Source organism: Lissotriton vulgaris, chromosome 2_1 (assembly GCF_964263255.1).
Source record: "Lissotriton vulgaris chromosome 2_1, aLisVul1.2, whole genome shotgun sequence".
In the NCBI taxonomy this organism is placed as follows: Eukaryota; Metazoa; Chordata; class Amphibia; order Caudata; family Salamandridae; genus Lissotriton; species Lissotriton vulgaris.
In genome coordinates this window covers 321,722,732-321,744,867 of record NC_141687.1, presented here as the reverse complement: position 1 = coordinate 321,744,867, position 22,136 = coordinate 321,722,732, and the positions used below count along the sequence as shown (strand labels likewise).

At 44.9% G+C, this 22,136-nt stretch overlaps 1 protein-coding gene across 1 annotated transcript in view; it reads left to right on the top strand.

Moving 5' to 3' along the window:
• The window catches only part of LOC147730264 (transient receptor potential cation channel subfamily V member 1-like), a 460,470-nt gene that overhangs the window by 320,295 nt on the left and 118,039 nt on the right, over window positions 1-22,136 (top strand). Inside the window, exons 5-6 of the mRNA XM_086955033.1 lie at window positions 16,834-16,974; window positions 19,360-19,658. Coding sequence (XP_086811159.1) covers window positions 16,834-16,974; window positions 19,360-19,658 — 440 coding nt within the window. The remainder of the gene's footprint in view (window positions 1-16,833; window positions 16,975-19,359; window positions 19,659-22,136) is intronic.

Below are 22,136 nucleotides of genomic sequence, written 5' to 3'. Positions count from 1 at the left end.
GAGCCTAATATGCGAAGAACTCCTGGGATTATCTCACAGCCCAACACTGTTCAATGTCTACATGGCACTGCTTGCCAATATCTTCAAATCCCAAGGTATCACCATCATCTCCTACACAGATGACCCTCAACTCATTCTCTCACTGACAGACAAGACATCCACCAGCAGAACCACCTTCACCAACTTCATGACCTTGATAGCAGAATGGATGAGGACCGACTTCTTGAGGTTTAGTGAGGATATGTGGTTAACTGTAGACATTGCTAAGTTAGCATAAGTGAAATATATGCTTAGACACAATTCTGCCGCTTTTGCACATGACACTACATGGCTCTGTTCTCGTAAATACACTGCTAGCGCTTCTTCACATGATAACTGTCTGCTTTACACATATCTAGCCGTTCACTGTGCTCTCTGTCTGCACAGCGTGTTCAAGGTCGAATAACAATGTATGCTCTTGATTCACGTTGGTCAGTCCCGTGCACATAGACATAACATGAGACACAGCTGCCCACCAGAAACTCGTGTGCCTTTTAATATGGCATTACATGCATGAGAAGGCACTTGGAGAAAACCTTTCCAAATAAGAAGAGCTGTGATTGTCCTGGCATGTGATTCATTGCATCTTATCTTGAAGGTATGGGGTCCACCTGACAAAGCCTAGAGGTCTTCTATAATTATAATAAACTAACTCCCAGCACGGGGAGGGTGGTAAAGGCGCAATAGTCCTGTTTCCACTGAATTATAATATGATTTCCCCTTTTGTGTTTTATGGAATTGTAACAATGCTGATTGTATTATTCTTATGCATTTTTTGTGCTAGTGTTGGCACTTCTACTGTCTCTTAGTTAAAATAAACATTTTAAACTATACCGTGTCTCTGATAACTCATGTCTTGGACTAGAATGAGTGTTAAAGCGAAAGAGTGTTCTTGTTTCCCACTATTACTGAGAGTTTACTAAGTCGCATGTTCTAGGTTGTCTAATCATTGGTAGCTTCACTGTAGTACGGAGAACAAATGAGACTCTATTGCTAGTCGGATTGGGGTTCTAGGCACTGAGGTGGCTTTTTTGGTACACCACAATTCACCGAGGTCCTGGTTTCCTGTGTAAAGTTCTGTGCATGAGCAGAATCCCTGCAACAGAGGCTCAACTCCGACTAAACACAAATATTGGTGTTTGCAAACAGGAACTCCCAGTGAAACACCACCTGGTGACCAACAGAACTTGCACCCACAGCAACACCCACCCACCACACCAAAAATCGGGGGATCATCCTGGACAACAAGCTCAACATGATGGCACAAGTCAACACATTGAGCTTCGCCTGCTTCCACATCCTGCGGATGCTCCAAAAGACCTTTAACTGGCTCCCTCAAAACACCAGATGAACACCAGACAAATGTCGCACAAGTGCTCTTCATAACCAGACTCGATTACGGCAACGCATTGTATGCCAGCATCTTCAAGCAGCTCTTGAACAGACTTCAGCCCATTCAGAACGCGTCGCTAGACTCATACTCATAGACTAACAGTCAACTCCACACTCACATCTCACCTCACCTCAGGGATCTTCACTGGCTCCCCTTTCACAAACACAGCCAGTTCAAACTTCTCATCCACACCTACAAAGCCTTACATGACATTGGACCTGCATAACTCAAGAACCACATACACTTTCACAATACATCTATACACCTACGTTTAGCCTCACTCTGACTTGCATCCTCCAATCACATTCACAAAAGCAGAGCAGGAGGTCGCTGGTTTTCATATATCACACCAAAAACATGAAAATATAAGAATCATTCTATGTTAACACGAGCGTCGGACCTGTGTTATTGAAAAAAGAAAAAATCAAGGGTCAACAGTGGGATCAACTTTGCTTTTCTCCCCCTCCCCACCTACAACGAGCAACTGCTCTCTTGAGCAACAGCACCTCAAGAGAATCAGCGCCGAGAATCATGACAGAGCGAGCCTCTGTAGGCCGTTCAAGTATTGCATTTAGTCTAGCTATGTTTATTGTTTAAGGAGACACAACTGTTCTCTACCAGGGTCTCCGCAACATTTTAGTGTGCAGGATTAGGGCACTGTCCTGATCAGATTAGTGTCACTCTAATTAAATTTGTTCTCAATCTTCTTGTAACTGGACCAGATCTGTCTTCTTTTCACTCAGTTTCTCTTGTCGTCCAGTTCCATCTAATTGTGTTCTATGTTTGACCATTTTCATTCTGATCTTACACTATGTCATAATGTCATTGCCCCTATGATCGGTCTATTAAAGCTTTAAACAAACTCTATAGGTAGACCATACACTCCACATGCCTTACTCTTAAGTAAGCCATTGATCAGGTGTGCAATCTCTTTTTCTGAAAATGGGACTATTATTTCTGCTGCTATTTCAGAAGAGCAGTGTCTTAACCCGTTGGCTGCTTCCGCTTTTTTGCGGCAGTGCGGCCGTTTTAAAAAACGGGCGCGGTCGCGTCGACCATTGGCCGACGGCAGAACCAGCGAGGTAGTGCTGTCGTCGGCCAATGGCCGACGGCAGCAGCCAACGGGTTAAGGGGAGTTGGGCTGGGGCAGCTCCTCCATTGGAGCGGAAGAGCACTGCCTCACTTTAGTGCCTCCCAAAGCCCCAAGGATGACAAATAAAAAGGTAATTTGTTACCATTTTATTTTTCACCAGCTCACCCTGAACCAAATGTCAGGACAGGGCAGGGTCTGCTGAGTGGCTGCAGGGAGGAATGGCAGGCAGAGGCCTGCCTGTGCACTGTTTAAAGTGTGCATGTCTCTTTTGGCCAGCCATCTTGCGATGGCCAGCCAGACATGCGCACTATTAAACCTCTCAACCCAGCTGTCATGAGACAGCTGGATTGAGAGAAAGTGCTGCCCTCCAGTGCACTGGGAAGTGTCGGGAGAGGCCGCTCCCTCCAATCAGGGTGCTGCGCTCGTGTTTGTAAACAGCATGTGAGCAAGCTAAGATTGGTTAAGGGAGTTTGCTAATCCGGTAAGTGTATTCACGTTTTTTTAATTTGTCCTCGCGTGCAGCCAAAAGTTTGCCCCCTCCCCCCCCCCCTCCAGTAGATGCCAGCTGCCACTGGAGTTGGGAGAGATCATCATCTTCGATTGCTGATTTTCACGTTCTTTCATCTGCGTGGCATAGTGGTCCCAAACGTTTTAGAACTGCGACCCACTTTATAGAACAACTAACTTTCGTGACCCACCTACCTTTCTTTAACCCCTTCGCTGCTGATGACGAGCTCAGCTCGTCATCAGCCACGGGTGGCGTGTGCTGATGACGAGCTGAGCTCGTCATGTAACGCGGTATTTCGAAAAATGCCGCAGAGCGCAAAAATCACTGCAGCAGCGATGCGGTTAATGGATATGAGGAGGGCGATATATTAATGTAACTCAAGCATTGCGTGGAAGTGCATTGTCATTTACAAACAGTACATTTTCCATTGAAATGGCCACTAAATTTGCATACATGTACAGTTTTTACTGATAAAACTATATAGCACACAAAGGATTATGTGTGGAAATTGGATTCCTATGACTATTTATACTTTGTGAATCATCAAGTAAGTGTCCACGTTGCTCTCTCTCACCTGTTTGCTTTCCTCTCCCCACCCGCGTCCTTTGAGTTTCCCTGTGCCCCTGTGCTGCCGAGATACGCCTCTCCAGCCCCGTGTTGCTTCTGCTCCCTTTTTTTGTACTTTATTTTTATTTACAGATACAAATCAGATCATCAGGTAGAAGGAAAATAATAGTGCCTGCATCATAGAGAAAATGACGTGTGTGGCTGCATCATAGGCATTTTCTTCTTCTTCAGCCATTTTGCATAACATTGGGCATGCTGCTCTGCATCTCTAACAAAGCACAAAAACATCAAAGCCATAAGACCCTAAAGGCGAGACCTATTGGCTTTGTCACTGCTTATTGATTTAGGCCTTAATTACCCTTTTAAAGTGATATCTTAATAACATGTATTGTGCGGTCTGGGTGTAGGGCAAACAAGCAGTGCTCTGGCGAAGCATGGGGCTTCCAGTGCATTCACGCTGATTTATCGGAGTGGTGAACCCAACAGGCAATTTTTTCATCTGTCAGTGTTTAATTTATGCTGGTGGTTTTCGGTGCTTGGTACCGGCACTTAATTGTCAACACCAGCGCTTGTGACAGTAGTCTGCCACAAGGTGGCACTGTCTGGCTAATTTAGAGCTGACCACACAACAGATAATTATGAATTAAATATACATTAAAGATGACTATTACCTACTGCCCAAGCCATTCTTATAGCTTTGGAGTCATGAAATAGTCTGAATTGTCCCACTTGTAGAAGTGTGATGGTTAGTAGTTGTGTTGGGACTGTCCTTGGCAGCATGGCAGAGTCAATGTGTGGTGCAAGCTGCAGTCGCCTAATTAGGAGAGCCCTGGCACTTTTCTTTCTGCAAATTAAGCATTGCCTTCAGTGATGGCCATTCATTCAATTAGGCTTGAGACAGGCTGAAACTCCCCGCACTAATGCTGGACCAGCTGGCTGAGGAAAAGGCACAGAGATGCTCTCATCTGACTTGTTCAGCATAGGATAGAAAACATGAAGCAGCCTTGAAATCTCTTCTCCTAGTAGCCCCAGAATACACGGCGCAATTGAGCTCAACTACTCCAAGAACAGATGGGAATAATGGGACGTTCACACCACAAGAAATTGTTTAAAACAATGTGAGAAATACTGAATTGTATAATATATATTTTCTTGGCCATATGTCGAAGGTCTTAGGTCTAGCTTGAGGGTGCAGCAGTCACACCACCTTACGTGATCAACAAAAAATAACGTTTGCCGCTCTTCTAGGAGAGGGGCTTGTATTCCACTTTTGTGAGCTTGTGGCAAACTTGGACTCTGTACAGCAGAACTGAGTTAGTTATGGAGAAAAATCAATGATTATGGCTAAATGTTACAATAAAGGCTGTAGGCCTGACATATTGATTATGAAGAGCATATGTTAGCATTAATCTGTTTAAGGGTGGATTGTTATTACTCTGCAGATAAATATTTGGGTACATGGAATCTCATAGAATAGGCAAAGGTTTTGGCGTTGGTTAACACAGTAACAAGCAGTTAGGTATCAAATACTTGCTTTATGAGAATTCTTTTTAGGCCTCTCTGATGAGAGATAGTATTTTGCTTAGCCAACACAATTTTTTTATATTCCTTTTATTTTTTGACTGTATGCCTGATGGTTGCCTTGTGAGGAGAGCTTACACTTGGAACAGTTAAACTGAGTTGGTTATAGAGACAAGCTATAGGGCTGACTGGTGCACTGGAAAAACGTATCTCTCTTGTCATAGAGCTGATCTGCTTTTTAGGTCTCGCCTGGCGTTAGCAGAGTTCATGCTTTTTCACCCAGAGACAGAGACCAGGAGGAAGGCCGGTCCAGGAAGCCAGGGGAACTAGATATCTAAGTATTAAACTGCTTTGGAGAACAGAAGGTCTCCTGCTACTGCCACTGGAGGATAGAGCTTGCCACCTGCAGTCAAAAGGGCCCGAGTTATGGCATTTTAAAGTTTGTCGACCTTTGCCCTTTAAGCTAGCGACCTTTCAGTCAGTGTGTGGGGGTTCCACCGTCATTTCTTAATTTACACCCGCGGTGGGCCAGGGCCCGTGTACAGCGGTCAGGATTTATTCCATGTTTTCCTCAGGGATGGAACAAGCCGGGGCTGCCCCTCCCTGGACTCCCTACTGGCCCAGGGACCCCATCCCCTGAGCTGTTTCTATTGAAAGGGGGCCTGGACGCCATCCCCAGGAACCAGTGGCCTTACTCATGCTCCCGGTGCACCTGTCTGTTTGAGAGCAGCAATGGCAGAAGGCTGCACCTGGCATGTAGGAGGAGGCAGAGAGAGAAACACTGCTCGCTCTCATGGCTTCACACGCAGCTGCCCACAATGAATGGTGGCATGGGGGTGCCTAGGTGGAACCTATAGTGAGGTATTTATGCCCAATAAATACGCTGCAGCAGTGGTAATGTTCACAGTATATTTATTTATGTAATTCCCTAAAGAGCGCCGAGCCGGTGTGTCCGTTCCCCCGGCTTTCGCGCCACTCAATGCGCACTGCGCGCGCAGCCCCAACATGGCCGCCAGCACGTCACATCGCCACGTGACGTGCAACAACTAGAGCGCGCCACCACATATCTCCCTTTTTTCACAACAATGAACTGTTAACTCACAGTCCGCTGTTCATGTCAAAGTCTCGGAACCTTGCTGGTTTGACCACCGCTCTACCCCTCCAGGTCAGTCTCACCGGGGTAGGTGGGGTGTCCCTCTCCTGAGTCTCTTCGTTCATTCCTCCACTTCCAAGCGCAGCCGCGCTTCCATCTCGTCTCCTCATGTCTCTTTCCCTCACTGCCTCCTGGTTGCTGTCATCAGTTCTCTCTCCCTGCTGTTCTCCTCTTCTCGTGTTTGTTCTTGCTCCACGTTTCCTTCTTCCATGTCTTCTAGGTCTGTTCCACCTTGGTCCCATCGTAGAACTATGTTGCATCTTGCCATGCGATCCTGTGACCACACGTTTCCATCGCTTAGCAGGGCCGCTCTGCCTAACACTTCCTTGACCTGCAAGGGCTTACTGTACTTACTGTCTCCTTTTCTTTGTAGCGTGGCCAACTTTACTCGCACCCATTCTCCTTTCTCCAATTCTGTCTCTTTCACGTTTTTTCGGTTGTTGTAGTGTCTTGAGTAAATGGCTTGTGCCTTTTCCAGGTTGGCTCGCACCACTGCAGGGGACCACTCACTCGTTATGGTTTTTTCCTTCCATACGTGATTGTCCCGGGTGAATGGTTCACGACCCCTTAATATTTGAAAGGGGCTGTATCCTGTCCCTGTGGGGGTGATTCTGTATGCCCACACCATGTGCCATATCTCCCTTTCCCAGTCCTTGTTATTGGAGATAGCTGCCTGGACCGATCCCATCACCACTCTGTTAAATCGCTCTACTAGTCCGTTTCCAGCGGGATGGTAAATGGACGTGTGTTATGCAGAGGAATTCCATTCCTCTGCTTAAAGTTGCTCCATTTCTCTGATCTGAATTGGGGGCCATTGTCGCTTAGGATGGACTTTGGGATACCTTCCCTCACAAAGGTGTCTGACAGGAACTTTATGATGGTCTCTGTGTTCATCGCCTCTTCTACTTTCAACTCTGGCCATTTCGAATACCTATCCATGAGGACACAAACGTATTTTTGGACTCCGTGTACATCCAGGATCGGGCCCAGAATATCCACTGACAACTCCTCCCACGGGTTCAGCGGGGGGTCAAATTTTCCGATGGCCGGGCGTAGTGGCTTGAGTGTTTTATGTGCCCCTTGGCACTGTGAGCAGTCCCTGACGTGTCTCTCAGCCCTTACATCCATTCCTGGCCACCAGTAGTTTTGTTTGGTCCTCAGCTTCATTTTTCCTATCCCCAAATGTCCTTCGTGGAGCATGTTTAATAACTTGGGGATGATGTCTGCCGGGGGGATGACCTTCTCCCCTCTGTACAGGAACACTCCTTGGTCGTCCATCGACAACTCTTCCCTGATTTCATAGAATGGTTTCAGGTCCTCACGGGTCTGTCTTTTGTCTGGCCACCCCTTTGTGATGTGTGATTTCACTTCCACTAAGGTCTGGTCTTCATCGTACGCTTTTTTCCACTCTTGATTTCCTATTACTCTTTCCTGGTCTTCCGTGAGTGCTACCAGTTCTTCTATTCCTGCTTGGTCTTCCCCACTCGGCTCCATGGCCGCTGCTCTACTCAGATAGTCGCCACACTGTTCCTACTGCCTGGGATGTATTCTACATCATATCTGAATTCTAGCAGTTTTAGGGTCATTTTGGAGATCCTGGGCGTTGTATTGGCATGTCCGCTGGATGTTAGCACTTTCAGTAGGAGCTTATGATCCGTTTTCAATTGGAAGCGTGTGCCCCATAGGAACTGCCTGAATCTGGTCATCGCCCACACAACTGCCAGCATTTCTTTTTCTATCACGCTGTATTTCTTTTCCGTTTCGCTCAGTGTGCGGGATGCGAAGCTGAGTGTCTCCATCCTTCCTTGACCTCGGTCTTGCATCAAGACAGCACCCAGCCCCTTGTCGCTGGCATCAGTGGTAAGTACCGTCTTACCTTGGGGGTCATATCCTTGGAGTGGTACTGTTCCCGCCACTTCATTCTTGATGACTTCAAATTCACCTTGCGCATCCTCCGTCCAGCGAAACTCAGTACTGTCTCTCGTCAGCTGCCTCATGTGGTGAGTCTTGGAGGCGAAGTGCTGCACGAACTTGCCATAATATTCCGCCATGCCCAAAAATGATCTGACTTCCTCTTTGTTGGTGGGCGGGGGCGCTTCACAAATTGCCTTCACATTCTCTGCTTTCGGGGTCACCCCTCGCACCCCTATTTCGTGCCCTAAGTAGGTCACCGACTCCATTCTTATCCAGCACTTGGTCCATTCGGCTGTGAGGCCCTTGCCCTCTAGGATCTTCAGAACCTTGCTGAGTTTCACATCATGGTCTGGTCTGTCTCGCCCCATTACCAGGAGGTCGTCCTGGAAATATTGGACGCCCTCCGTGCCTTTAAACAGTTGGTGCATCAGCTTCTGGAACACCGCAGCCGCTGAGGCTAGTCCGAACGGCATTCGGCAGAACTGATAGCACCCAAATGGGGTGATGAACTATGTTAATTTGCGGCTCTCCGGGTGTAGTGCAATCTGGTGGTAGGCTGAGGTCAAGTCTATAGTGGAGTACCACTTATTCCCCTGGTGCTGGCCAGCATTTCCTCGATTTTAGGCAATGGGAACTTCTCCACCACAATGTTCTTGTTCAATTCGCGCAGGTCGACACACAACCTGACCTTCCCGCTTGGTTTCATAACTACCACCAAGGGCGCCAGCCACTCCGCGCACGTGATGGGTTTGATGATCCCTTTCTTTTCTAAGTCCTGTAGTTCTTCCTGTACTGCTTCTCTCACTGCCAAAGGCACAATCCTCACTTTGTGGGCGACTGGTATGGCATCCTCCTTCAGGATTATTTTGTGTGAGAATTTCTCCATTCTTCCCACCGTGCCTCCGAATACTTTGGGGTACTCACTTTTCCATTTGTCAAGATCTGGCCAGGTGTCCAGCTCGGTAAGTAGTATTTGTTCTTTTCCCCCGGGATCTAACTTGATGCCCAGGTCGCCTTGGTCCAGCCATCCTAGGACCGAGGGTCCTCTCTCCGATATGTAGAGCTTGAAGAAAGCGGAACGGCCTCTAAACTCAAATTTTAATGGTCTGAAACCTGCCATGGGTATGCGGTCCCCATTATATGTGACTGGGCGGATATCCAGCTTCTCCAGTTCTGGGCCTAGATGTGGTACGAAACTCTCCTCTCACACTGCTCTCTGGACGATGGTGTAGGACGAACCCATGTCGGCCACCACGTTTATCAGTACTCCCCCTATGGACATTTCCAGGACAGGTTTCATCGTTCTTCTACAGTCCACGCTAGCACTTGGCCATCCACGCTCAACACTTGGTCATAAATGCAGAGTACCTTGACGACGTCCTTCTCTGTGCCTTCATCTTGTTCATCGCTTTATTGGCCGATGTATTTCACCATACTTTTCGAAGCCTTCCTCCGACATACCTTCTCGTAGTGGCCCACGATGCCACAGTACATACATTTGGCGCGGAACGCTGGGCACTTCCTGTCGTGCGCCTCGTGGGACCAGCTCCCGCATCTGTAGCATGATTTCTTGCTGCTTCCCGCTTGTTTTCCTGGGGGGCCTGGGTTGCCTTGCCATTTGTTGGGTCCCTTCACCGACGACCCTTTGTACTTGTAGTCCCTGCGGGGCTCCTCTTCGTCTACTCTGTTCACCATGGTGCTGGGCGCCGTCTCCTTCTTCGTTGCCTCCGCGCACCTGCGCGCCAGCTCTGCTCTCTTGGCGATTACCATCACCTCCTTTAGTGTGGTGTCCCCGCTGGCCCATAGCTTGTCCTGTACGGCTGTGCATGTGGTATACATCACCACCTGATCTTTGATGAATTCCTCTTCCCAATTGTCATATTTGCACGTGGATGCCAGTCTCTTCAGGGCCGCCACATATTCCTCTACTGTCTCACCTGGGCGTTGCTTTCTTTGCTGGAAATTAAACCTGTCCACAGATACACACACCGCCGGCCTGTAGTGTTCATTTAGGTCATCAATGGCATGAGCGTACACATCATCGTCAGTGCTTCCTCTTTGTTTTGGCACCAGGCTCTTGTAGATTCTGAGACCTTCCGGGCCTAGGTTGAGCAACAGGATATGTTTTTTCCTCTTGGGGTTGAACTGTTCCTCGTTCTCGTCTTCCAATACCCCTATGAAGTTATCAATATACTCTCTCCAGTCCTCCCACTTCATTAGTGGTTCACCTGTTCTGGGCAGAAATTGCACTGGCGCCATTGCATATCCTGCTTGCGCACTCATCTTCTCACTCTTTATCGTGGGCTGTGTGCTCCCTTGACTTTTGGGACTGACCGGTGTATTGTCTTGCTCTTCTTTACCTTTGTGAGACTGGGGACTCCCTGCGTCAGCCCCCTCGCTCTTTTGTAAGGCAGCCAGCGCGGTTATCCCTGTATCTGGTTCGTTGTGTGGTTTGGCGCGCTTTGTTCTGTTCCTCTGGGGTCTGTTCACTCCCCTTTAGCCTAGTTTCGCTTCCCTTCGGGGTGATTATGGGCTCTGCCGTGCTCTTTAGGGTAGGGTACCTGTCTGGTAGCTTGTTGGTCTCCTCTTGACCATGTGCTTCCCTTGGTCCCTCTGGCTCCGTGGTCCTGCTTGCTGCTGTGGGTCTGCTGTGCACCGGTGTATTGATCTTTCCCTCGGTGGCCTCTTGTTGCAGAGTTCGTCCCCTGTGGTGTATCGGGGTTTAGCATCCCGCCCTCGTCGCCATTATAGTGAGGTATTTATGCCCAATAAATACGCTGCAGCAGTGGTAAGGTTCACGGTGTATTTATTTATGTAATTCCCTAAAGAGCGCCGAGCCGGTGTGTCCGTTCCCCCGGCTTTCGCGCCACTCAATGCACACTGCGCGCGCAGCCCCAACATGGCCGCCAGCACGTCACGTCGCCACGTGACGTGCAACAACTAGAGCGCGCCACCACAGAACCAGGCACGCCTTCAAAAGGAGGCAATACTGCAAAAATATAAGACACACGAGCTCCCAGCTTAGCAGCCCGCTGTTATAATATTCACTGCCTCGATTAGAGCTACCCATAATGCTCTGCGGATCTTTATCATGTTTGCATGTTTTTGCCTTTGTGGTGGACCCAAAACTGGTAGAGGACACCACCAACGAAAAAAGGAAGCACATGGGCTGCAGGTGCACAGCAGCTCCCCACTTATGAGTTTCTAATAAGTACTGACCCTGTGTTTACAAGCTCAAGAAATTCAGGGCACTTCATGGATGTTCAAACATTTTCAAATCACTGCCTACGTTGGAGCTAGTGCTCTGTAAAGCTGGGAGTGCTGCATCCTCTAGGGGCTGACATTTTGGTTGCAATCATTGTGCCCTACATATGTTTACAAATAGGTACATGTACTGAAGCACCCTCTAGTGGTTAAGTATATGACTGCATGCTTATGTGATGCTCTGTAGGGGCTGCTTTAATGATTGTACTTTTATGGTTGGAAAGTTGATCAAAAATACACAGACATGTTTAGCTCATTTTAAATGCTACATTGATTCATATTACTGAATGCTTTTTATTGATCAAAGGGAGGATGCTTTAATAACATTAATTAATGTAATTATACCTGATGATTATTATTGATGACTGGACCTAGTCACAAAATAATGTCTTTATTATGTGGTTTGTTGATTGTGAGCCTCTGACGAAGCCAGTAGACTTACATTACATCTTTGTATGACCCTTTTAGGTGGCCAAAGATGATTAAGGAATGTCATCTGTGGTATTTTCCATCTACAAATGTCTACGTTTGTAAATTACTGTGTAGTATTTAGTAGTGTGTGTAATCAATGTGCTTGTCCTTTTTTTTAAAGAAAAAGTACTGACTGGACAAATATTTATTGAGTATTATTATTGCGTACAAGTGAACGGAAACTGCTCCCTCGACTGTAGAGTCTTTCCATGGTGAAGTAGGGTGAAAATGAAAAACGTAGATTTATTTTGAAAAAATAGTAAACATATCTTTTGTTAAATGTGAATGTAAATGAATGTTATATATCTGTTTTAAATGTATAATAAAACATAAAATGTAACAACACTATTAACCTAATTTTTAATTAAATATGTCATTACATTAAATAAATAAATTAAATTACAAATATTTTTCTGAAGCTTAATTTAAAAAACGAATTCCCACCTAAAGTAGACAAATACATTTTTTAACATGCATTAATAATCATAAAAAATCGATGTATAGATTGAATTAAAAGAAATTTAATTATATTTAAATACAAGAATTTTACATTTATTCAAAGATGTATTTTTTTGTATTATTTTATAATTAAATAATGCATTTGTTTTATGTTTAAAAATTGTAATATTACATTATAATTATTTATTTGAAATATTTTAATGTTTCATTATTTCCTATGTTTTTTTTGTTTCAAGTCCTTGGCTCCATTATGTGATATGGGAGACTGTTGCAGTACCAGCAGTATACTCAAAGTGAGATGTGCTCTCAGTGCTCAGTGAGGGCATGGCAGAGATCGCCGTAGCGAAGCCTGTAATGTTGCGATTTGTGTTGTGCTCAAATTGTCCAGACCACTTTTAAACAAGATCTAAGGTCACTCAATCTGGCGCTCATGAGTATATACATACCTCCTAAAGTGCCAACAAAACAAACAGCCATTGAACATCTAAAAAAGGAATTTTCTGACCTTCAAGAAGCACTTCATCCTATAGAAATAATCCTCTCTAGGGACTTCAATATGAACCTACTCGAGTCCCAGCAAGACGAAGAGCTACTTATAAACTCAGAAAGCGTTCTGGTTAGTTACAGAACAAACTAAAAACTCTACCTCCAAACATGGCAAAAAGGGTAGAAAGCTCATAAAGGACCTAGAGTTTTTCAACTTAAGAGCAATCAACTGCCGTTTGCAGACTATAAGACACGCTCTCTAATCGACTTCACTGTGCAATCTGCTCCACTTATCCATCTTGTTTTCAGTTTCTAAACAATACCAAGGGGAGAAAGCGATCATCTACAACAAGAATTATGTCTTGCTTTCATCCCAGAAACCATACATCAGAAGTAGCAATACAAGGCAGTATTTCTATGATGAATAACACGAAATTTAAATTATCATCTAATACAATCCACAATCTGTCTGAACTAGCTAAGGGTACATTCTCAGCCTTCCTGTAGGAGACTAGCGTCCACCTCTTTGCCTGGGAGCAATTTCCCACTCAATTTGTCACCAACGGCATGGCTTCAGGAAAGAGCACTAGCAGCCAACAGAGAGGGGTTAAGTTGAAAGACAACAGAAAAACAGAGGAATTAAAGTGTTAAGTAAATAAAGTCCATCAGGCCGAACAAAAATCCTCAAATGATGACTCCTTGAAGTCAAACTGACAAAGGCAAAGTGGATACAGGAAAGCTTTGGAGCAAACTTGCCAGCTGGAAAATGCTCCACCCACTGCTGCAAGCCCTGATCCTACTTCACAGTGACACTTGTGTGAGAATAAAGTTAGTCAATGATGCTCATCTATCTCGAAAGATCTGCACCCACTAAGTCACGGGCGTGTACTAGTCCCTATGGCAAAAGCAAGAGTATGCAGTTTCTATGGGGAGGAAGGAAAAAGGCGGGAATACAAGGTGTTCGCAATGGAAAGAAGCATGACACCCCTCAGAGTGTGTGAGTGCTCTTGCTCCTAATCGAAGCTATACCTCTTCCACCTTCACCTCTTCTTTCCATTGCAAACACCTGGTATTTCCGCCTTTTTCCTTCCTCCCTCCTCCCCATAGGAATTGCATACTCTTGCTTTTGCCCTAACAGACCGGGGCTTGTATGCTGGACCTACCAAGCCGCAATCCCTCCCTTTATTATGAATACTGTGTACTAGTCCCCACATTGTGTAACCTCTTTTTTGTGGATCTCCCTACTAGCCTTGTCCAGGTAAATTCACATGCCCCAAAGCTGGGTAATAATCTGCCGTCCTTCCTAATGTACGAGGGTGATTTAGTATTGCTTATTCGCACAAAAGTTGTTCTTCAATGGCTTCTGAACTTCACAGCCTCATACGCCAGCACAAATGCTATGGAAATCAACTTGAAAAAGTAAAAAATTATGATCCTGGGGACTCCATCATTGAACCTCTGTCAGGGGTATTTGGAAAATGAAAAACTAGAGGTAGTATCAGAATACACATTTTTAGCCATGCTATTCGATAGACAAGGCTCCTTTATGCGGCATCTGGAACATATGTGCCTAAAAGCCAACTCCCCCACCACAGCCTTCAAATGTCTATAGTCAGTGATAGTGACATCGACATTCACACCTCTTCTGAAAATAATGCTGACCATATTACTTCCCACCATTGCCAACAGCAGTGAAGCACTAAAGGGCAGAGATGCTACTCATCTGGACAGAATCCAAACTCTTTAACTCGTTTTTTCCAAACCCACGTCATTTGTTTCCAGCCCAGTTGGGACTAAAATTTGGTCTAACCAAGCACTCTTTAGTGAGATAAGGAGGATTTCTTAAACTCTGCTACTATCCGAAGAATGAGATTCAATCACCAACTACTGCCTAGTCAAGGTGACCGTAAACAATAGAATCAAGAGTTACTGACTGCTTGCAGACAAGAACATGTCCATGCTGAGATGGCATGCTTGGCTTACAATAGCATCCTCTGACTAACTAGCACCTCACTGAACCTGGGCACGTCCATCAAAGCACAGACCAAAACATCCAGTGGCGGCTCCTCCACTAAGGCGTTACCCTACTGCTTTGAAGCAGTGAAAGAAAGGAAATATAAAATGATATTAACGTAATGTTATTCTCATTTTATTTTGTCCTGTTGTGGCAGGCTGGCCTAACCGGGCGGGCTGTTCTGCTCACAGAGCAGGGGAGGAGTGGTAGCACACTTCGCATGTTCTCAGGCTGCATTACAGCCTGCGTGGAGGACATGCCCAGGCCCCCCAGTCCCTGGCAGAGTGCGTAACCACGGCGCTCAGACCAATCCCACTGTTGCAGTGCAGCGTTGTGATGGGTCAGGGGAGCCTGGCTGCTTACCAATCACAATGCTGCTTTGCAGCGTTGTGATTGGTCAGGAGAGACCGGCTGCTTACTGTTCTATTCCCGATGTGAGGAGGGACGACAGAAATACGCAGTAGTGAGGTAAGTTTTTTTTTTAAATATCCTGTTACTTGCCTCTTGCCCCCCACCCCGCTACCTCCGATCCGTGCCGTCCGCTACTAAAAATATATTTTCTGAATTATCCTCTGGGTTGTCTACTGTAACTTTTATATTTACCATCCTGGAAATGCTGCTGCTAGCACAAATATGTATGCGCAAAGCTAACATGGAGGAGTGAAAAACTATATTAAGGTCAGCATTTCACCAGAGGGGGTTTCACCGCTGCTGGCCAGCCATTGTAGCCTGCTTCCACCCCGCTGACATTCGGCAGGGGATGAAATACCAACCCTGGGTAAAGTACTACGCTACGCTTGCATAGTTTGCGAAGTTTGCGCTACTTCACACAACGCAAATTGCACGTAGCACAGTGCAAACACGTGTAGTGGTCATTTTTTGCTTGCTTGCGGCCCTCAACTTCAAGTTGGCGACCGCGAGCAAGCAAAATGACATCCCGGCGAGACTTTTTCCTCGTTCGCGATCAGCAACATCAAGTTGCCAATCGCGAGCGTGAAAAATAAACCTCCCGGCGAGATTCTCAATGCGGGGAGTTCAGGTTTCTCATTGCGAGTGGTCATGTATGCTCGCGACCGCTAGCGATGAGAAACTACCATTCCGCGTTGAGAAAGCTGCCGCTCGATTAGAAATCTACTTGAGCGGCAGAAAACGACGCTTGCTCTGTGCAAGATGCGGTTTGCACTCATTGCACAGTGCGGACAAGCATCTGGTACTGTGCAATCAGTGCGAACAGCATTTTGCACAGTACACCACGCAGTTCGTGTAGCTCGCGTAGTGCGAAGTGCACTTCGCGTAGCTACGCGTAGCGCTACTACGTGAACTACGCCCAGGGTTATGAAATACCTGACAATACTAGATCAGAAAGTCAGTCATCTAATTGACTGTACAACATCTGTGAAAATTCAGGCACTCTGGATTTGCTTTTGCACACGGTTATGTTAGTCCAGCCACTCTATTACGAAAAAAATTGAAAAATAAAAAGTTATCAGCCAACCGCAGGGAGATGTTTAATCTAACAATGAATTGCACGCTTAAAATGTATATTCTGTACAGCTTCTTTTTTCTCAGCACTTTAAAAAAAAAAGTTTGAATGAATGTATTTGTCCAATACTTTTAGTGCAAAGATTTAATGAACAAAGCAATTAAATTAAAAAAAACTTGAAACAGTAGATGCTGGGAAGGCTGCAAAGTTTTTGAGCACTCCACAAATTCGGATTTGATTTTTTCCAGACATCATGAGCTATCATCAATAACAGTGAAGAGATTGTTAGTGGCATTTTCCACAGCAGGGCCTAGTTTGATTCTTCTAGGGTTTATCTGGGACCCTCTTGTAAAGGCTTGCTTGGTGGTTGTGTGCTTCTGCGTTTGCTTAGCAGGTGACCTGATTGTTGGAACAAGGCTGTACGAGACGATGCTCTTCCCCTCATGATGATGTCTTCTGTCTCCACAGGTCAGACGGCTTTGCACATCGCCATTGAGAGGAGGAACATGTACTTGGTGGATCTTCTGCTGCGCTACAAAGCTGACATACACGCCCAGGCAGAGGGGGACTTCTTCAAGACTAAAAAGCAAGACTCCGGCTTTTATTTTGGTATGCTGATCTGCTACAAACTACTTTACTTTATGTTTTCTTTACTTTGAACAATGTGCACAACGGAACCTGAAACTTTACAGTTCCCTGCTTAGACACAAGAGGAAGAGATGCATTTTTAGAGAGTTATACAGGTTAGTCCAGAGAGGGATTCTGGTAGACAGCAGAGGAGGGGAATCGCCTGTAACTCAGACCTGAGCAATATTTGAGGCTAAGTATGATGCATCTGGTGTTACCCAGTGCTTGATTTGTAAAAGAATGAGCGCCGGTGATCAAAGCTCTGCCGGGAAGCCTGGGTCCGTCGCTAGTTTTTGGGCAAGACAGCGCCATATGAAATCTTGCGACGCTGTCCTGCATCAAATGAAAAGGGCAGGAAGGAGCTACATCTATGAGATAAGGCTTTTCCCTGTCCTTTTTCCCTGTGCTGGTGCCAGGGCACAAGTCCTAAAAAAAGAAGTAGGGGGACGCTGACGTCACGACAGGAAGTGACGTCATGAAAGGAGGCTTGCACCATCAGACTCATTGCCTCCCCTCGCTCATCCCTTAGATGCGATTGCATCAGAGAAGCCAGCGCGTGAGCAGCATTCTGAATGAGCTCCGATCTCGCCCCAGAGAGGCCAAAGAGTGAATGTGCGGCTCCATTTGCTCTAGTTATCGAGCTCCCGGTAAAATAAGTGGGGGGACGCCATCCACCTGCGTGGTACCCCGACTGGAGCCGTGGCTGGTGCACAATGGGCTAGCATGCGACAACGCGGGCACCCTTGTGTCATGGTGCACGGGTGTCTGCTTTGTTGGGGTGATTGGTTTTGTGCAGGAAGGAACACCTTCCTGCACAAAAACAATCATAAGAGGTGTTTCCTCGTTCTACGCGTTCTGCAGAATGCAGCACACATAGAAAGAGAAAAAGCCAAGGTGAAATAAGGATATTTCTCCTCGTTGCGCCTCCCTAAACCGCCCCTGCAGTGGCATTAGAATCTGACGCTTTCCCAGGTTTACGATTCCTCGTAAATCTGGGAATGCTTCAGATTCCCTTTGTGTTGTGTGGGAACTTTGGATGTTCAAATTTTTTTTAAACGCATTCTGTGTTCCTTTAAGGAAAATTGGATGCCTTAAAAAAAAAAGATTGCTTTAATTAAAAGCAATCGCAGACCTGGTGGTCTACTTCCTTTAGCAGGCCACCATCCTTGTGATGGCTGAAATTTCTAATGGGTCTCAAATTGAGACCTACCTGAATAATATTCATGAGGTAGGTCGATTTGCGACCCATTGGGAATCGCTAATTAGAAGTTATACGTTTTCTTAGATAGGAAAATTAGATTTCCTAATTGTGATTCGGTAAAAATCGCAATTTGGAAATCGCAGTTCCTACTTCATGTACATCTGACCCTTAGTACTCTGGACTATTCGAAAGTATGTTTCACATTTTTCCCACAATATATTTCTCAAAAATAATGATGATTTCTCCATAATTGTGGCCTGTATTGATACTCTTACAGTCATTGTACCATAATGCCTGTACTACAGCCTCTACAACCTTTCCTAGGTGAAGGCTCTGGCCTATGCTAATGTACAAACACAAGGGCGTGCCGCTGTAACACAGGGGAGCCCTAAAACTTTCAGCGGGCCCCAAACTCTTTAAGATCTATTAATGTTTGCGAGATATTGGAGACGTTGGGGCTGGCTCCTTATCACATTCTGCAGGGGGGCATCAGTTTGCATTACGACACCTCCTGCATTTTATTTGAAAGAGAGCAGGAAGGGTGAGGGACCTAACCAGCAACAAAGTGAACAGTTTACAGAGCATTAAGGAAAGGCCCTCACTTGTACTAATGCACACTAATGCACATGTGTCGGTGTCTGAGCATAGCTATCAGACACTTTGGGAAAGGTGTACTATAGTATGACAGCAAACGTTTCTTCAGAATCTGGTGGTTAGAATAAGATGCTCCATGTAGGTATTCTGGTACTTCATAAAGTTTAGATTGTTGTGCTTCAATCTCTGCAGTCTGATTATGGTGAATGAGAAATTAAAATAGCTCAGAGTCTGGCTGTGCTTAAGCCTATAGAGCTTCATAGATTGTCTCTGACTTTAATGTCACCTCTTATAGAGTTCTACACTAGCAGGACTGGGCAGAATGACTGTATTACCAGTACCCCCACAGTGCGAGCAGAGACCTCAGCAATTTGATTGGAGGGTAGCAGATACCGCTTAGTGACTACTCATCCTTAAAAAGCCCAAATGACAAAATGTAATGATGACCACAATAAGATTTATATTAAACACATAATAGGGCTATGTTTAAGTCAGTGTGGCAAGTCATAAACTATTGCATGTTTAAACCATTTGCCAAGTATCAAAAATCTTTACATTATTGCTCTCACCAGGTGAACTTCCGCTCTCTTTGGCTGCCTGTACCAACCAACCAAACATGGTCCAGTTTCTACTGGACAACCCCTATCGCAAGGCTGATGTTGAAGCCCGGGACTCAGAGGGCAACACAGTGTTCCATGCCCTGGTGATAGTTGCCGATGACTCAGAGGACAACACCCAGTTTGTCACCAAGATGTATGATAGGATATTACTCAGCACCACATACATGTACCCCACCAAGATGGTGAAAGAGCCGGTGAACTGGAATGAACTAACACCCCTCAAGCTTGCTGCAAAGTTGGGGAAGATAGAGGTGAGTCAGTAAAAGCAAAATAAATATTCTCTCCTGGGCAAGTCTGTAAAGACAAAGAAGAACTACCTTACCAAAGTTGTCCGGCAAAGCATTAGGGGGCAGATGTACTAAGTAGTGCACAATACAGCTCACCAACCAAAGCGCCATACTCTTTTCTGCAGAAGAGACGGTGCTAGATGCAGCATAGGCACATAGATCTTCTGTAAAAATACAGCAGACAAATTTGCGGATTTGTTAATCATTGTTTATTAAAAACATACATGTGTGAGGCATTGACCCTGTGAAAGCCTCAGTTCAACATGCTGGTTTAGCTTACCTCCCATAAATGTGTTACTTTGCTGCACTTGCTGCATAGTAACAAAACAGAGAACATATCTCACTTTGCAAGACTTTCTCTATGGAAGATTTCAAAAGGGTTACCACACTGATCATAGTTCCTGCTCCTCCATTGATTCGCAATGTTACTTCCAGAAGATGCATAGGATCACATTTTGGACTAATGTACTCATGTGGTCTCAAAGAACTATAAAGGAAGGTGTTATCTTCTGGTGGCTATCACTTCTTTAAGTCGAGTCAGTGAACTACCGGCTTTGTCAATGAATGTACAATGTTTACAAATGCACATACTACAAACTTGTGTGTATACAGTCATTTTTACCTAAGGTAGTCTGACATTTTGATGTTAACCAAAATAATGAATTGCCCACTTTCTTTACTGATCCAAAAATTGTGGCTGAAAGCTCATTTTGTAATCTAGATGTTAGTAGAGCCTTATGCACTACATGGAATGTACCAGATCATTTCATTCCACAACATATGTATACAGCATATTGGATTTTCCTAACCACATCATACAAGGACAGTTTCCAAATCATGCATTGCCAGATGAATAGTCAATTGTTTATTGTCAAACCCTCTTCTTCTGCTTCATGCCATTCACTTTTTAAAGGAAAGTGAAGGGTGCTTTTTTACAGTCTATACACAAAGAAGTACATCTGGCATCAGAGTGTCAATAGAAATATATGAATCACCTTTTAGTATATTCACGGTTTCTATTATTTGTGATGTTTTCCTAGGGCCATATGTACAGTATTTAGGGATTGCAATTTCCGAATTGCAATTTTTTGGGACTCACAAGTAGGAAATCGCAATCAATAATGTACAAAAACCTAGAAGTTGGTAAATGCAATCCCTAATGGGTTCGCAGTAGACCTACCTCATGTAAATTAATGAGGTAGTTCGGAATTATTGCAGTCAGCACAGGGATGGTGGCCTGATGGGGTCAACAGACCACCATGTCTGTGATTGCTTTTTAATAAAGCAAAATATTTTTTAAATGCCTCCCTTTTTCTATAGGGGATAAGAGAATGTATTTGGAAATAAAAAACGTAAACATTTAAGTTTCATTTTATAAGAGTAGGCAGTGATCCGTGGGACCACTGTCTGCTCCTAAAAATATTTCTATAAACATTTAGAACGGGGAAGAGATCCTATGGGGCCCTTCACATTTTCCATTGGGTACCACCACTCTTGAGATGTTGGTTAAAAATGAATGCTTTGTGACCGTAATTTGGTCGCAAAACATTCATACATACCACAGAGAATCAGTAGTAGAAAGGCATGCCCTAAACACGCTCCTTTCAAATACCGATTCGCAAACCCAAATTGCGATATGGTAACAGGCTACTAAATCGCAGTGGCTTTTGTACATTTTAAAACTTTTTTTGTGGTCACAAACAGCCCTATTCTGCAAATTTGGCTGTTTGCAACCTTAAAAAAGGTTATGTACATATGACCTTTATTTCTTATCTTTTTTTATAAATGGGGAAGTTAGAAATTGACCGATAACCAAATTGTGGCCCTATCAAATATCCTGTTTAAGGAGACCAATTATCTGACTGGTAAGAAAAGGCTAAGTGCTTGATAGGTATGTGCAGGTGGTCTAGGGTCAGAGTCGAACTGAGTGGTGAATTCAATGTTACCCGATATATATGGTCAAATAAACCACAGTCTTATTGGCTTGTGACAGAGTCTTAATGGCTTGTGCTAGTTTAAGTAATACTGTTCGAGGACTGCAGGATGGGAATAACATATGTGCATATTTATTTTTTTACACAAAATAATGGAAAAGAGCACATATTTACAAGTATCCGGCCTTTTCCCACTCTGGAAATGGTTGGAGATTTTCTCCAGAACAGGAATGGCAAAGGAACAAACTACCCCCAAGATTTGGTGGTTTGAGAATGCTCACCAATTTACATGTTTATGGGTGTTCCAAACCTTCCATGTGGCACCATGCACAGCTCAGAAACAGAAGGAGGAAAACCTTGGTCACTGTTTCCAAGCTGTACTATCTGAAAGTAAGGCCCTAACTCAGAGAAATATCAGGGTAAATGAATTCACTTTACTCAATACAGGCGCATAAAAAAGAGCTAAGCTCTACACTATGTTGGCAAAGTTCATTATAATAAGGCCCCA